Source organism: Triturus cristatus, chromosome 3_1 (assembly GCF_964204655.1).
Source record: "Triturus cristatus chromosome 3_1, aTriCri1.1, whole genome shotgun sequence".
Taxonomy (NCBI): Eukaryota; Metazoa; Chordata; class Amphibia; order Caudata; family Salamandridae; genus Triturus; species Triturus cristatus.
Genome location: NC_140583.1, coordinates 817,769,182 through 817,786,466, shown reverse-complemented (window position 1 = coordinate 817,786,466; position 17,285 = coordinate 817,769,182). Strand labels below are relative to the sequence as shown.

The 17,285-nt window shown below is 44.7% G+C and overlaps 1 protein-coding gene across 5 annotated transcripts in view; it reads right to left on the bottom strand.

The window, feature by feature from the left end:
• Nucleotides 1-17,285, bottom strand: part of FTCD (formimidoyltransferase cyclodeaminase) — a 151,362-nt gene that overhangs the window by 32,293 nt on the left and 101,784 nt on the right. For all 5 annotated transcript variants that reach the window (XM_085645163.1, XM_085645165.1, XM_085645164.1 and 2 more), the window contains 3 exons: nt 10,969-11,100; nt 8,942-9,003; nt 5,727-5,856 (listed from right to left, as the gene is read on the bottom strand). In XM_085645163.1, the coding sequence (XP_085501289.1) occupies nt 5,727-5,856; nt 8,942-9,003; nt 10,969-11,100 (324 nt within the window). The remainder of the gene's footprint in view (nt 1-5,726; nt 5,857-8,941; nt 9,004-10,968; nt 11,101-17,285) is intronic.

Below are 17,285 nucleotides of genomic sequence, written 5' to 3'. Positions count from 1 at the left end.
AGCAGTTGAGACGACTGAACAATGTTACCTTGGAGGAAAAAAGAACTCTCAAGCAAGAACTTTTCATAGTTTGTATTCAACAGTCTGGAAGTTGTAGATTTGCCAGACACAAGGTTTTGGCGAAGAAGGTTGTATGCCAATATGTCCGGAATAGGACAGTGTGCTGAAGGAGGACGAAGCAGGATGCAAGGCTAGACGGTCAACATGGTATATTCCCTTGCTCTGATTTTATGGGCGCTGAAAGATAGAGGCACAGAATGAGGGAGAGTTTTCACCCACTTAAAAGGTTCACATCCGGGCTCCACTGGGCCTCCGCTTACTAGAAAAGATGATCTCCAAAATAAATGGTCACAAACTGAAGGTGTCCTCTAGTAGCCCCCATCACCAGCTGTCCTCCTCTCCTTTTCTTGATCTGAGCTACTTGCCAGGGGGTGCAAGTAGCTGGCAAAAGAGTCTCTTGCTGTAACTCCACTTGGCTCTGCTAAGGCAAGGTCGAATGAGAGATTCTTGCACTCGCGTGTTGGCCAAACCACCATTTGCCCGCCAGCACGTAGGATTCACAGAAACGATCCCAAGCGGGTGATCTTCGACGCGGACAGTGCTTTGCAGACTTAGGGCGAGAAAGCAAAAGACACACAATTGATGGACGGAATGTAGAACAAATCAAAACTTTCACCTCCAGTCAAGAGATCTGGGTTAAATCCATCATTCTTTTGCTCACCATGCCACCCCAGTTTAGACCTGGCCATATGCAAGTCAGTCTTGCAAGCCCTCTGACTGGTTAAACTAAACATTTTTGCTCCAGGAATTCCTTAGATTATTACACAACTTATGCCAACTTTTTCCGTAGAATCGGTGTTCTAGCAATTAAAAGGGTACATGCACAGCAGGAACAAGTACAGCTCCAATGATCATCTGTACTTCTGGTAGCGGAACAATGAATGTTCCAGACCTGCCCCTTTAGAAGCGTTTGAATTATTTCTCTTTCACAGTGTGTTGCTGTTTCCCAATTTACAGTCTAAAAGGAATGCAGAATTATTTTGGAGAAACATTAGCATTTGCCCGCACTGCTCCTGTGGCAGTTAAAAGTAGGAACATAAACCCTAATGCACACTACACTCGCCAGTGGGTGCGAATCCGATCAGTGGCAGTGGATGAAGATCAACCCTATTCTGTGATCCGTTAAACAATTAATGAAATCGTGTGGTCGAGCAATGCAGGGTTTGGGGTCTGTCGATGTCGCTAGAGCACTTGTAGCTTGAGGAGATGGCCAGTGGTATGAACTGGAAATAAAATTAAGGTGGAACGTCTACCACAGTTTAGAATGAAATCTCTTTATTGCGTTTTAGATACAAGAACAAGTCGACAAATAATGTCGACAGTGGTGCCTATGGCTCTACCCAGTTTTTAAGGATCACATATCAATGGTTCAATTATTAAAATAAAATTAAACTCAACAATAAGAATGGACTCAACCCAAAATCCAGAGACCCTCTTAACCCCTCAGCAGTCCACCAGTATTTCTATACCTCTTGATATCTCAAACTCCACAACCTGCAGACTAGCTATGGTTATTGTTTTTGTCCCCGTGTGAGCTCAATTCCAGTACAAGAGTTTGGATCCAACCTTCAGAACCTCACGCCGACATCTATTCGTTCTTAGTATTGCCACTCCTCCTGTTCAGATAGGACCTGATGGAAACCATCTAGAATTGAGACTTTTGTTTTTCTTTTATAAGTGGGTTTCTTGTAGCAAGCATATATCACACTGATTTGTGCATTATTTTCGGTACCACTAAACTCTTTGCAGGTGTGTTAAGGCCTTTCACATTAAAACTAAGGCATTTCAACAGATCACTGCTTGGCACCTGTAAGCTAACCCATATGTGCAATAAGTCAGTGCTTGAAGAGAAGATCCTCGACTGTCAAGAGTGAGATAATTATTATTTTGTCTTTTTTTTTTAAACAGATGAACGAACCTGCTCATATCGACGGAACTGTTGTCATAATTAGGGGACCAATCTTCTTTCCAAACAATAAATAACTAGTAATATTTTTCAATACAGCAAGTGCGGAATGCTAGGTTACATCTACCATAAACATGGACCCATTGCCTTGGAGTTCTTGGCCAACCACCGCCCAGCTCAATCCACCCACCCCCATTATACCTCAGGTTTGCCAGTCTGATGAGTAAACAGCTGCAGGGAGACACTAAGAGCTTTTCTCTTCCTTGTGAGGGTGAGCTCTCCGTCTTGCAAGTATCATCATCATTTTTCCTGCAAACCTAACTCGGACGCTGAAGCAGGTTCACTCTGGCTGCGGCAAAGGGTGGTTCCTTGTACTTTCAGTGGTGCCTAAGTAGAAGCTGTGGCAATGGATTAGCATTATGTAAAACATCTCTCCTCTTACACCAAGGAGTTTTTTTCCTTACCAAGTGATTCGACAATCCTCCTTTTCCCCCTGCCATTTAAGGAATAGTCAGAATGACTCTCCGCATTGATATGGAATTTCCTGTGCTCTTGAAGTCGGCAATAGGCCATTCCACCTTCTGCGTGTGGAGCCTACCAGATCCTGAAATAAATGTGCCCTTGACCTCAGGACATAAAATAACCCTTTGTTCTAGCTTTTCTGGCTCATTAAAAAAATGTACTCGTGTAAGAAAGTCTGAGGGCATAGCGCCTCTAAGGACAGAAGTATAGACGTGATGAATTCAATCACATGCACAGCTTTGGATATCTTCTTCCATAAGTGTGGCAGACCACTACTATGCATGTTATTTCTGATGGACCGGTCTTCCAAGCCTTTAAGCCTTAGTTGCAGGTTGATATTCTGGTCCTCTGGTCCCTTAATGATCTGTACCTTTGAGCTTACTCCTTTGAGCAGACTTCGGCTTTCTTTTTCCAGATCATCTGATTTAGCACCCTGGGAGGTCAGATATCCACTCAAGCCTTTGAAACAGGTCTTGAATTCTTATGTGAAAGATCCTATTTTGCTTTTGAGATTGCTAAGAAAATGCTGCGCATATTCCAAGCATTGCGGATTGTTTTATGGCATGCAGCTAGCGGGGTACGTTTGAGACTTTCTACTTTACTTTTTGAGAAAGTATGCCTTTCACAGATGGTTCGGGATGTGCTCCACTGTTCGTCATCCTTATGTTGCTCAGGGATGCATTGGTGGTCTTCCACTCTTCTCTTGGCACAGTCATATGAAACTAATCCAAAACCTTCACCTAGCTGAGGGTGCTACTGCCCTGATGAACAGATCTAATTCCCAGGTAACTAATAGGTCTTCCTTCTGCTACAAAGGTGCAGACGTTATAGACGTTGTCCCAGTCTCAGAACGTTATCATCCTATCTCGGAGGTTGGACTCACCCAGGTAGCTTTCTTGGAGGGTACCAATTTGTAGACGTTTGCCCTACCCTATTGTCTATGCCCATGTGATCAGGTGGGCCGAGTGTCTTGTCTCCATTGAGGTGAGGGAACTGCCCGTTGTAGCATTGCACCAAGTCATCTCAGATACCCTGTGCATTAATCACATATTTCAGTCTTCTAATTGCAGTCACTCGAAATATAGTCTATATAGACAGGCATGTCACAGAGCACCAGGCCATATTTATGGTCCCCCAAAGCCATGGGGAGCTTATGCCAATTCCCTAACTGGGTCACTGGTGGTCCCTACTCCAACCGCAGCGGTAACCATAAAAGAGTGCACCTCTGGTCTGAAACAGCCACCTCCCTTTCCATATTCTTGCTCTCACCCTCCGCTGACTCCCCTAGGTCAAAATGGGACCTTTCTTCCAATCTCCATTGTGCATTAGGCCAAGACTTGGTCTCAAGGTCTGGCTCACTGTAGTGTTGGAGACTTGCCAGTTCTGCACAGGAGCTGTTGGAACAATCTCACTGTATACTTTGACACTTCAGAGTTCATCACTTGGTTCATGTAGTTTTTGAGGTGCTTTAAAGACTGAAAATGGGGTAATTTGGAAGAGCGCCAGAACTCAGTTTACTCCAGTCCCTTGCAGGTAATGCCCCTTTTCCAGTCTACCAATTATTAGATTCATCCTCTTTACTCAGAGGTGAACATGCCAATTAGACATTAGACATACCACTTGGAAGCCAGTGCTTGGGTAGTCTCACACTTTATAAATCAAACAGAAACAAACATCTTCAACCTCCATTTTCATTAAAACTAAGTTTTATCAGGTCCATCAACCATGCATCCAACAAAACTGTACCTAATATGTGCTTCAAATGAATACAGAATGTTGAGCTTTAGAAGTCCACTTTGACTCTCTAAATGCAAGTCTACATACCCACCTCAGCCAATCATATTCTAGGAACTGTGGATGCACTTGGATGTGTCCATAGCATGCTCGATGAATCAGACTTCTTTCATCCTGCTCAATCACGAGTACAGAAGGGCATACGCTTTTGCACATTATTGCTCACAAAGCTTTCTTATAGAGAACCTCTTCTTTCCGGGCTTTACTATGATTCTGCATGTAATGTTTCATAATCTGTCTGTGGAACCAAAGTCCCATTGAAGCAGTTAACTATAGCATGAAATACAAAGCTCAGGACAAAATCTCACAAGGAAGATCCGCAGCAGCTAAATGGTCACATCCTCAACTACAGTGGTTGTTGTATCGCAACACGTGTGAAGCACTCAGGCTGGTACTAGACCTCTAACACACGCCAGGACTCCCAGAGATACTGCAAGGTTGGATGGGGTTTTATATCCAAACAGGAGATTCAAGGTCAAGGACAGAGTGCTCAGTTAAAACCTCCCTCAAGTAGTAGTGATTTTCAAGAGAGTCCTTGACATTTACACAGATGGGCAGAACCCAGCTAAAAGCCCTCGTGAAATGGTCCCTCAGATTTCTGGACAATGGGTCTGGAAGATAAGAGGACATTCCCCTCCTATTGCTACATAGAGGATGTAATTGGTGGACCATTGCCATTTACGGGGGACCATTGCTCTATAAGAGCTTTACTTTCTTGTTTTTATGGCAAGCACTGTTATTGTTACAGTTGCACAGCATTGGTTACTTTTCTCATTGTGATCCTTCCATGACTATGGTTTCCTTTGGTAAACACCACCAAAAGCAATACATTAAAAAAATGTATCTTGTAGAATATGAGGCAACATCTTTCTCAATAACCTGCTCTTTGGGGCTAATGTGGTACAACTAAGCCCCATTGGCAGGAGCATTTGTACCAAGGGTCATTCAACATCAGTTTACCTTAATTTTGAGAGGAGTTCACTCAGTCTGTAGTAGCAGGAACCTTGCGATTGTCTTCCGGCTTCCTTGGACTGAAAGCAGTGCCAGATTTTACTGGGGCCGATTTCCAGCTGCCACCAGAGCATGAGATGCCTGCCAAAGGCTCCTGCATCTGCAGTCTCGGAGTAAGGTCATCTAAAAATGGTTTATTCGCCACTCACAGACAACTGACAACTGAAACGTGAGGCATCTCTTCAAAATAGCATTTTCTTTGTTAAGGTATGTGCTTAACAGACCTAAGAAATCAAGAACCTATGCTTTTCACCCAAGTCCCAAACTGTATTTGTGATTTCTGGTGCCTGTGAGGGACCACTCCACATCCTGCTTCGCTTACACCTGTCCAACCACCAACCCTTCAGGTTCACTTGAAGTAGCCCTGCTCAGTCTAAAGTAGACTGTTTAGATCATGTGACACAAGAGAAGAATCCCCATTGACCAGACATACCATGGCGGATACAGCCGCAGCCACTGACCCTCCTCCAGGAGCAGGAGACCGAGCACCAACATGTGCCACAAAGGCACGAAGGGAACAGGATATTAGGCTGGCGTCAGATGTATCATCCTGGACCATGTACCTGCAAGAATGAAGCCATCAGTCAAAGTAAAGCTTTCTCTACAAGTTGTTAATTTTCATAGCAAGCCCTGTGAATTCAGTCGTTGGGATAGGAAAGTTGTCTGAAATCAAGGCTTGGACTGTTGATAGACCATCATATCACTGGAGTAAATAGTCAATGGTGGAGATTCTCCAGTGGTGCTCGGCATCACGAGTACTGGTGGATGGGTACACACAGGGTCTCCTCTAGAATGTCCAGGGACACCATATACAGATTAAAGAGCATGTGAAAATGTGCTCAACTCTGAAGTACACTAGAGGACATGACTTACTTTGTAGTGTGTGTTTTTAATTCCAACTAATTTAGGCCAGCTTTTCAGGCAAAAATGCAAACACTGGAGTTGCCCTAAGGCATACGTGTTAAAAAGGAGAAAATGGAAGAAATGCAATCATTACCAATGTGGGGCACACTATCCATCATCTATAGAGCACCACTTTCAATGTGGACCCCTGGCCACTTGTCATATTAGGAGGTTAACAAGATACATTCACTTTTGCCTTTGGAAAGTTGGATAACACTTTCATGTCTTGGAAGAGATATGGAATCTCTATCCATATTTCAACATGGACATCCAGTCTCACTTTGTATTAGAAGGTAAGCCCTCTCAGGCTAAGAAAGAATCTCCCTAGTAGTAAACCATGGAGCGCACTGTTGAGTGTTATATCCAGCAATCCTCTCCACACCTCATTTGTGACACTGTTCAGGGTCTTCAAAGGGTGGGACATGTGGAGCACAGATGGGGAGGTGGATCTACAAGAGTTGCCCACTCTGATGTGGCAGGTGTTGGCTGTAGGAGTGCAGTTAATTATGTAAGAGGCCATCACATGAGCTGTGGCTGGACCATTTCTCCCGTGCGCTCCCCCTTGCTGATGGCTTCAGCAAAGGAATGCACCATTCCAAAGAGGACTCTGCAGGTGCAACGGTGCTGCTCCTTGTGATAGAAAAATGAGTTTATTCGAGTTACAGTGGATTAGGTGGTGATTTGAAGATCCTTCCTAACAGGGAAGGATCTAAGACCGTGGCTGTACTCACTTCATTTCTGTTTGAGGAGCCCAGAAGGACAAAGGGATAAGGGACCAATTGCATAGGGGCGAGGACTGGCAAGAGCCTTGCAAGCCACGGATCTGCAGGGGAGCAGCTAATTCAGACTGGTCTCTTAATTTCTGCAACTGGGTTAAATAAACTAGCTGCCTCTGGATGAATATATCTTCCCTGTGGTTGCCAAGGGCACACTTGTCCATCCACGTTGTGCCAGTGTAGGTGGTGCTGAAATACAAACCTTCAAGTGGGCATGAGAGCTACAGAATGCAAGTGGAGGCGCCATAATGCCATTGTCACCCTTGAGGTTTGGCTACTGGAAACAAAACAAAACCGGTTCTTCAAGGGACAACACATTATTGAGGCAATGCTTCCGTACTGGCTAGCATGTTGCACTTGACAAACCCAAGGAGAAGAGAACCACTGAACACATCAATGTCTCAGTAGGTGGAAGGGCGCTCGTGGCTTTGATGAGCAGCCTTCATAAATGGTGGATGGCGTTGAAGCCTCGGTGTCTGCTGTAGAGAACAGAACGGAGGCCATGTAGAGTGGAGGAACACAGGCAGCTTAGAAAAGAACTGCTACTCTGGGTATTAAGCAGCTGAAGAGAGGTAATCCAACAATTCATTTGTAAACTCCCAGCACTCCCTCATTGCTTCAATTATTGAGAAGCAGTGGCTTAGCAGTGGGGGGGTGGGGTCCGACCCGGGCAGCACGAGTTTTGGGGGCAGCAGCTGCCCCCTGCTATCACCTGCCATCTCGGGGCGGCATCAGCATCCTCCCCCCGCCCACTCCTCAATGCGTTTGCCACCCCTGCGGCAAACGGAGAAAATCATCGCCAGCACCCACCCTGCCCGCTCTTCACAGCAGCCACCAAGGGCAGCAAACACAGACCGCCACGGGCGCCCATGGGGCTAGCTACCCCACTGATGTGAAGGATCACTTGAAGTTAGAGAACACTAAGAGTTTGACCAATATTAGACTGCTAGGCTGAGAAGATCGCAGAGTAGAGGAAGACCTACAGGCTCCCAACAAGACCCTACGCATAGTACTTATGCCACCACAGCCAGGACAGCATTGTGTTTATCCACAAGAAGACAGACTAGAAAAGTGTGAAGTAGTGTTAGATTTTAAATGTTATTTCTGTAATGCACAGAATCAAAATGATCGCTTTGCTATGCTCGAACTCTATTCCGTGTTAAGTTAGCATTCATGGTGCCATCTTTATTGGCGCCATCTTGTTCTGTAACTAAGATCGAGCTTCTGTCTCAATGCTTACTTCAGCAGAAAGGTTGCCCCTGCGCCTCCAGCTTATATTTCTCAAGGTTGACGCTTTGCTGCACTAATGAATGTACTATCTATTGTTGCATACCTTTGCTCTTAGATACTTGTTCCCACATCTTAGAATGGTAGACACCGGCCGAGCGGACTTTGGGTCGAGATAGCATGTACCTAGCCCTGTGCCATGGCTCATCCTCGTTTGCCTCCTTTGTTCAGCCTCTACCCAGGCTGTAGTTTTCCATTAGGGTGTGACTTGGGAGGTGTTGGAAAGCATATTGTGTGAGTCAGTCCCTCAGCAGTCATCTCAGGTGACTGGTCAGACTGGGCTCCGCTGCAGCCCCATCTTAATAAATGCTTTGGTTTGTATTCTCTGTCTGATGGACTATTCATTTCTTGGCAGGCAGAGAGGTGGTCGCATGTGACCCGGGTGACCTGATTCGGGTCACTTCCTTCAGTAGGAGAACAGTTCAGTTTCACTGGAAGTGTCCCAGCTGGATTTGGTGCTGTGCTGAACCGTAAAAAAAACAACAACAAAAAACAGCTTGAATGTGGTTGTGGGTGAAACACTGCGCTATATAAGGCCTAGACCCTTAGTGTCAAAGATAAGTGCTGTCATTGTTATCTTCACCTGCATTACTTCTGTATATCATGGTGATGCTTCCATGCTGTGACTGGAAGATGTATGTTAAAACATATACATCATGAATAATAGAAGACAACATCTTACTCAATAATCCGCTCTTTGGGGTTGAAGGGAGCCAGGGAGTCCAGTCCCAGCCGGCTAATGACCTACAATAGAAGAGAAAAAGGTTATAGAAGGCAGTGGCGTAGCAAGGTCAGGTGGTACCAGATGCAGAAAATTTCTCGTCACCCCCGGCTTGACAAAATGACAAATATATGTGTTTAAAACACATTTTTTACATTTTGTCACCCCCCTCAGTGATGACACCTGGGGTGGCCCGCGCACCACCTGCATCCCCCTTCCTACGCCACTGATAGAAGGACAGACTCTGTTTAAAGTTCAACAAGGACATACAGAGAGGAAGCCGCAAACCTCACTGGGTCATATAAGATGCAGAGACTGGGACTTGCTGCCAAGGGGGGAGGTATGAACGAAGTCCTGCAGACCTTCAGGAGGCTACTCAAGAACTGGCTGTTCGATCAGCAGCGCCCCCCCCCCACCAGCACCTTGAGACCCTCACGGGTATGTAGTGCGCTCTACAAATGTTGTTTGATTGAACGAAGTAATGTGTGGGAACAAATTTAAAGAGCCATTCTCAGAGAAAAAATGAATGCATCTCTATTGCTGGGTATCATTATCCCAACCACCTGTATTGGTTTATTTCTAAACTCAAAAGCAGCCACCAATTCCAAGTCTCCAATATTATTTATCTGGTGAGCAAACATTTAAATACATCGACCAAACTTACAACATATATAATATACATAAAAAGATTTTCTCTTCAATTCACAATGACTTTTTAAATATATATGGCTGCAATATTCAATAGTCCATAGCAGTCCATTGAGGGAGGTGAGCAGGTATGAAATACTACAGAGCCAACGAAGAACAATAAAATCCAAGGGAAACATTGGTGGCGAGGAGAAGGTACATCTCAAAGCCAGGAAAGGAAAGCAAAAAGCAAATAAAACAAGAAATCTTGTGGGCAGCACGCTACCCGCAGATGAGGGTAGCAAGACCAAGAGGCAGCAAATGTGTTCTGAAGGGAGGATCAGTGTCTCACTGAGGGGGTACAATAGATAGCCTCAGGGACAAACCATAGAACACAGGGCGAGGGCTGCAGCTAAGGGCCACAGAGCGGTATGAAGGTATAATAGAGCCAACTATAGACCTTGTAGGCACAAGCATTAAATGGTACCACAGAGAATCATATTGGGTGACAGATGTAAAATGTCTCAGGGCAAGAGGAAAGAGTCACACAGGGGTCACATGAGTGTGTAGGATGCTACCAAACATTTTCAGGTAAGGGATACAGTAAGTGCCTCTGTGCCATATTTGTAGGGATGGGAACAGGCACCACAACACACAATTACATCATGAGCAAGGCAGTAACATGCTAAAGAGACGCATGGACACAGTTCACAACATCATCTCTCAACATGCAGGTGGTACGTTTTAACCGCCCTAAACCTGTGCAAATGGAGGGAAATACTATTACTCCCTCAACTAGCCAATGTTTAACATCGCCATCTTCAGGCATCGAGATTCTTGCATTCCAGCCTTTACAGCCCAGGAACCTCTATCCATTGAAGATTGGACAATGGGCAGCCAAAGAAAGCTTCTCAAAGTGACAGACTCGCTAAACTAGGGCAATTAGCAGAGATGGGAGAGCCAGCAAATTCATAGGGAGAGCCAAAACAGGGGTCTGACTTGGATCCAAGAGCCAAAGCACCAGCCAATCCATCAAGAGAGTAAGCACTTGAATCATGAAATTAACGTAATTAACAAATATGATAAATAACCATTTAAATAATAAAATTAAAAATGTTGATTCTTCAACCTTCGTGTTTCCAAACCAACCTCGCTTGCCCCCTCTATTGACAAGACAAGCCCTTATTCACATCTATTCCTTTTACAATACAGAGTCTACCACCAGTAAAAGACCTTCCCCCACCCCCTCAGGTCACAGTCTTCCATAGCCCCTACACTCCTGATAGCTTCCTGGTATTCCACCGAGCACCTCCCTCATTAGATCCCCACGCACCCACAACCCTCTCATCCAAACAATTTACCAGTCGTATCTTGTGCTCCTCCTCCAGAATGAAGAGATTCTCCTTTTGGATATAATACTCTGCGGAATCGAGGAGGGCCTTCAAGGGAACAAGACCCACTAGCTGAGAGCCGACCACCGGCAGGTCCAGGTCCTGTGGAGAGAAGACAGAACTGAAGAGAACCGAGATGCAGAGGGTGTGTGGGGCCCGGCAGATTTAGAAGCATCAATCTAGCTCATATCACACTAAATCCCCTTAGAGAGCCTAGACCAGTAAACGTAAACAAGATCCAATGGAAGGGCACGAAAGGGTGCTGGAAAGGCCCTGGTTAAGGAGGAATGTTCCAAGAGTACTTCTGCTTGCCAAGAAACGCTCCAAGCATTCGGAGCCCTGCAGAGCACACTCGTGAAACGAGGCCCATTCCACATAAAGGGCTTCACAGAGAAGTCCCAAGGAAAGGATTGTGAATGCTAGAAAACACATTATGGGTATCATTAAGTGTTTTAGTAGACATCCTTCACTTCCAGTGCAACACCGATGCTCCAGAGACTCCTCAATCGTGTTACAAGTATCTTGGCTAAAGGTCTCTACGCCTCCAGGAACCAGCAAAGGGGCAGGTTTGAGCACCCCCCTGCCCTAAACCGCACCAGAAAGAACTGATGGACAAGCATTCTTCTACCCGCTGATGGCAGTGGAATCATTTTGTGGTCATCAAAGCACAAAAAGGGCCAGAGGAGATTTTAAGACCTGCAGGGGTTGGCTCCCCAACTAGAAAACCAACACAAAAGAAGCCCTGGGTAATTTTGTGGTCATCATGAGCTGTAAATAAAACCCCACTGCTCTCCTCTGCAACTCATAATGCACCCCTCTTTACACTTCCTTTAGGACGTTATTCTTCTTTGAGCGAAGGCTAAAAGTGTAGCACTAGAGTGTACGTGTTCCCCTACCTCGAGGGTCATTGTCCAACTGTTACATGAGCGCTGTGAAGCTAACCACACCCTGTGCATGGATTTCACGCAGCACTCAACCAACAACTCACGTAGGCTCACCACACCCAGTACCCATCCAACACTTCTAAAAGGGGGCCCTTGTTGTGGGTGTGAAGCACTATATAAAAGCTCCAATAAAATAGAATGTAATGCAATAAACACTAAAAAATAGACAACACAGGTTTAAAAAGAAAGGAAGGCATGAGTTTAGTTCGCTGCCACCGTGAATACAGGTAGAAAGATTCTGAATCTGAAGATTGTACAGAGATCTCTGCAGAATCTCCATTTCAAAGCCAGAGACTTAGAAGCAATGGCCAGACAGAAGGCAGACATTTTAGGTGACCAACATACATACAGTTCGGTTGAGGAGCAGTTAAGAGGATTTTTCGATACACCTAGAATAAAACATGACCTGCGCACCGAGGAAAAAGTGGTTGGAGCAAAGGAATCGCATTTTGTCATGTCTGCTCCGACTGCGGGGACAGATATCCAACCAACAAGTATTTCAGAGGTCAGAGAAAGGGCAGGCCAAGGTGCACACCAAGCAGACATAACACTATTATGAAACTGTGTAGCTGCACCCTCCCACATTGTGTGTTTATTCCTGTTTTCTGAAGGACGACGACCCCCGGCAAAAAGTTCAATAAAAAGATAGAATAAAAAAAAAAAGTTTGTTTTTATGCAGTCTATATTATCCTCCCAAGCATTATAACAAATTTGGCAATAAAATTGGATCATCTTAAGCACAGTATCTTCATATGTCCTAATCCTGCCCTGGTCTCCTACATTATTCCTAAAATATGATGAATTCCCGTCTGTGCTTCACAGGAACATTATACAAGCCTTTCAGGTGTCGCTACAGTCAACTTTACCTCCCTTGAAGGCCTCATGTCAATTATCTTCAGTCAATTCATTCATTCTTCAAAAAAGAAGTAGATGAAAGACAGCTTTGAGTTAGACTCGTTCTGACAATGGGTTTTTTTAATGCGTGGTCATGGTTCACCCATGGCTTGGACAGTATGCGCATAATGCTGAACGCAATTTGTGGATGATTACATTCTTCTATTTGCATTCACATTAGTTTTTGGTGATGGGGCAGAAAGGAGTTATTTTGTTAAACTGCAGAAGCCTAATGGCATGTAGGTTACAACTGAGACAGTGTGTTTAGGACTGGCTTTTGACAGTGCTGCTGTCAAAAAGACCTATTGCTAACAATACAATTTTAGTGGGCTTTGGTCCACTGGTTTCATCCTCTGGCTTACTTGGACTAGCCCCTTTCAGATATTGGCTTGAACTTTTGTCAATCACAAATTGACTCAGACCAGTGGAGCATTCATCATTTACCTACTGCTATATACATTGGCCCCCACTCCAGTATGTGCAGTGAACTGCATGAGATACTACTTTATAACTATAGCCCTGTACAAGCTGCTCCTGCAGGTGCGCTCACATGCATCTCGCTTTGTTTCCACCCACCGTTCAATTCTTCCCCGGTGCACTCATCACCCCCTCCTGCCCGCCACCCTCTCGCATTCCCCCCTCATCTCAATCTTTGTCCATGTGCTCCTTGTCACCACCCCAACTTCATAACCTTCCAGCTTCCCCCAACTTCATAGCTACTCATCACCCCTCTTTCGTGTTCCTCATCCCCTTGGCCACCCTCTTGGGCTCCTACTTCCCCTTGTCAACATCCACTAGCCCATCGTTCAGTCACCCTCTCGTTTTCTTTCCTCCCCTGCCCTCATCTGCAACCTCCCTCTATACAGTGTGAACACATCCTGGGAGACTGAACCAACAGGACCAAGTACCTTCAATGCATTTCACTTTTCATGTCCCTTTCTGACTTTAATGATCTTGTACTGCATGCATTAGCACGTTACACCAGACCTACTGACTTTGCCAATACTGGTCTTTGATATTTTTACTTTACTGAGACATTTTAATTGCAGATTTAGGACTGGTTTACGTAGTGTCCACTCTCCGCTGACACCTTTAACTAATCCCCCTCACACATTCATAGGTTTGACTTTGCTGTCACGATAGTATGGTCCATTTATGAGATTTTTGCTGACAAAATAAAAACACGTACACAGTCTTTCCTAAAAACACAACGAAAATACGGTCCCTTGTCAAGTGTGTCTACTATGCAATATCTTACTGGGCGTGCTTTCTAAATTCACCATTTATAATGCAAACTTCACCTTTTGACTTCTTTTCATGACACTCTTCGAGGGGACAGTTTCATGCACAGGGGCACTCCTCGTAGCGGTGTGACCCAAGATGTTGCTTGATGGTGAGACTATTTTAGGACCACATAAGTTACACACAGCCGCCCTTATTGCTAAAGACTTTCTCCAACAAAAAGTCAGACCCATTGGTGTTGTCAATACGTTTTGGTTATTGTGAGGCTACATACACTTACTATCACCAGATAGGTCAGAAACCAGTGTATTTTATTCAAGAGCGGTGGTTGGTCGCGCAATTACGAAACACTGGCTTTCCAACACACTTTCTATTACTAACAATAGGTGGAGGAAGTTAGCTGAATATTAAATAAGGGTGTATTATGCAGAGACTGGATTAAGTAGGAGTGCCGTTGACTAGGTTGCTTTTACTCAGGGTGATACTTTTATATATGTGTAATGCATATATGCATAATGTAACAAGATATCGCTACAAGGATGCCAGGCTGAGGAATTATGTCCCTTCTTGTCTTCGAGGAACACAAAGACAAATAAAAAAAATCTTACTCCAACAGACAGCGAGAAGGTGTCCCATATTAAGAGCATGTATCTCCATAGATGAGGCTTTGGGTTTAGGGAGGGAATGTTTCAGAGAGGCCTTCACTGTGAAGGCAAATAATTAGCTTCAGAGGACTACACAGTACACCAGGCTCTGTATTCAAGCCACGCTAGGATAGAAAGTTGTGGCGAAATAAAATGTGTAATGAGGAGTATTGTCGGATAGCAACATTTGCCAAGGCCATCGGACAAAAGACCATAAAGTCTGGAATAGATCAACTCTAGTGGTGGAATTGCAGTTCATTAAAATGCTAGTGCTACCCGGGTGATCACCTTCCTCCTTGTCATTACAGATGCTGTTCCCAATAGCAGACTTATGGGACAGCCTGGTAGATTCTGGATTTTGTAGTCTTGTTTTTGCTTCCATTGAACTAATTTGACTAAGATCAATCATCTGTGAAAAACTAAGAACTAGAGATCAATTCTTAATGACCTGGTGTGAAGCGGTCTCCCAACTGTGTACCCATTAAGAAGGCAGGAAGCATGCTGAAGGGTTTCACAGGACACACTTGTGATCTGGGTGGAAATAGTGCTCTGTAAAGGGAGACCTGTCCAGAGGACAATAAAAAGATCCATGTTGGGAACTCTGCACACCTATGAAAGGGCAATTTTGGATGGTCAAGAAGGTACTTGGTACAAAACATAGGTGGATTTGGATACATATGAACCCACGCCGCCACCAGCAACAAAGCACCGAGCAAGGTCTGCTGGTAGAACTGTGCAGCTTACGTTCCTTTCAATCATGTCTCCAGATCTCCAGCAAGAGACGGCATCCATAATATAATCCATTGTCCGCTCTCTCTCAAGGAGGCTAATGTAAGTAATGAGAAAATAAACCAGGTTGGTGGTTTTAATTAAAAACGACCCTGTCCTAGTAGCCACTGCCAACGCAGGAATCCCCAACCACAACATTCCAGAATGACGTTCCGTGCATTGCAGATAAACATTCCCACATATCTCCTTTCCTAAACAAAACAAAACTAAATACAGACTATGTATGCTATGTTGGCATACAACATGTAAACAGACAAAATAAAACACGACAAACCAAACCTACACCAGTAGAGAAAACCAAAGCAATGCAAACACTTTCCACTTCATATGATGCATTGCTTAAAACGTGCAGAGATTACTATCACATACAGGATTTCGCCTGGGAACCTCCTTTTTTAGAGCGAACTGTGGAAGAGTCAGCCCATCAACACAATGTACTGCACACGAAAGAAGATTTGGACTCCGGGACCCCAGACACCACAACCTTCTTCCACATTTTACCACCATCCAACACCCCTCTGTGTCCGCTCTCCTCCTTGACACATTTAAGTGTCTCAGCCCTTTCAGAGTGGAAACCGGTTTCTTGACTTAAACAAAATCACCAACCTTCAATCAACTCCCTTCCAGACCCTTCATCCACATATTTACTCTGCAGAAAGTTACGCACATCCACCCCCTTGCCCAACTTGTACACATCTACCTGCTTCTGACCCATCCCCTCAGCAAAGTGGAGGGAGACCCACCCATGCTGATATACAAGGTTATCCTGTACACCCACACAACTTCCCAAATTACTTCCTTCCAGTTCACATTGATAAGAGCCAATTGCAATTTATCTTTAACTACTCGGGTAAACCTCTCAACCGGAATATTGCTGTGTGGACGGTATAAAGATGTCTTGGCATGCCGATACCAACACTGCTTAAGAACTCCTTCATCCCCAAGGAAACTAACTGGGTGCCATTATCTGTTAGTTTCTTCTGGAAAATCCTCTCCATTGAATACCTCACGGAGTAAGAAATAACTACACATGTACTGACATTATATACAAAGTTGACTTTGAGACAATTGGATAAATAATCCAACAATGCCAGCGCAGCGTTGGAAGGTCCTCTAAACACTCCAAAAGGTCCCAAAATATCCAAGGTCAACTTGTTCCATGGAATGCCAGAGTATACTGCTGGGGACACAGTCGATGGTACTGTCACCTGCATCTTGTCACTCAAAACACACAAGCTGCAATCTCTTACATAATGTTCAAAGGCTCAGTCAACACCGGGCCACCAAAAATCCTCCTTGACCCTATGCTTTATGGCACCGATTGCAATATGCCGCTGGTGGGGAAACTCCAGAAAATTATTTCGTAGACATTCCGTGGCATGACCAACAAACTGCAATGTCTTAACAGGCCATGAGTAGCTGGCAACTCTTCAGCAACATGCCCAAAACGAGTCAGATCGTCGGGTACCTGCTCAAGCCTTCGCCAATTCCAGCCACAAATGACATGACCTCTCTTAACAGATCTTTCAACAATTCCTCCATCATCCTCAAACAAAACATTCTGGTTAATCTGCCCAACAGCACCACAGGTGCACACCATCTCAATGTCCTCGTCCTCTTCAGTGACCTCATCCACCTTCAATGGCAACTTTGAGCGGCAATAGGCAGCATTCTTTGAGCCAGCCACATATTCCTGTTTGTACTGAAACTCTAGTAAACAATACTGCCACTTGGCAACACGTGGTGTCGTCCTACCACCACCTGGATAATTAAC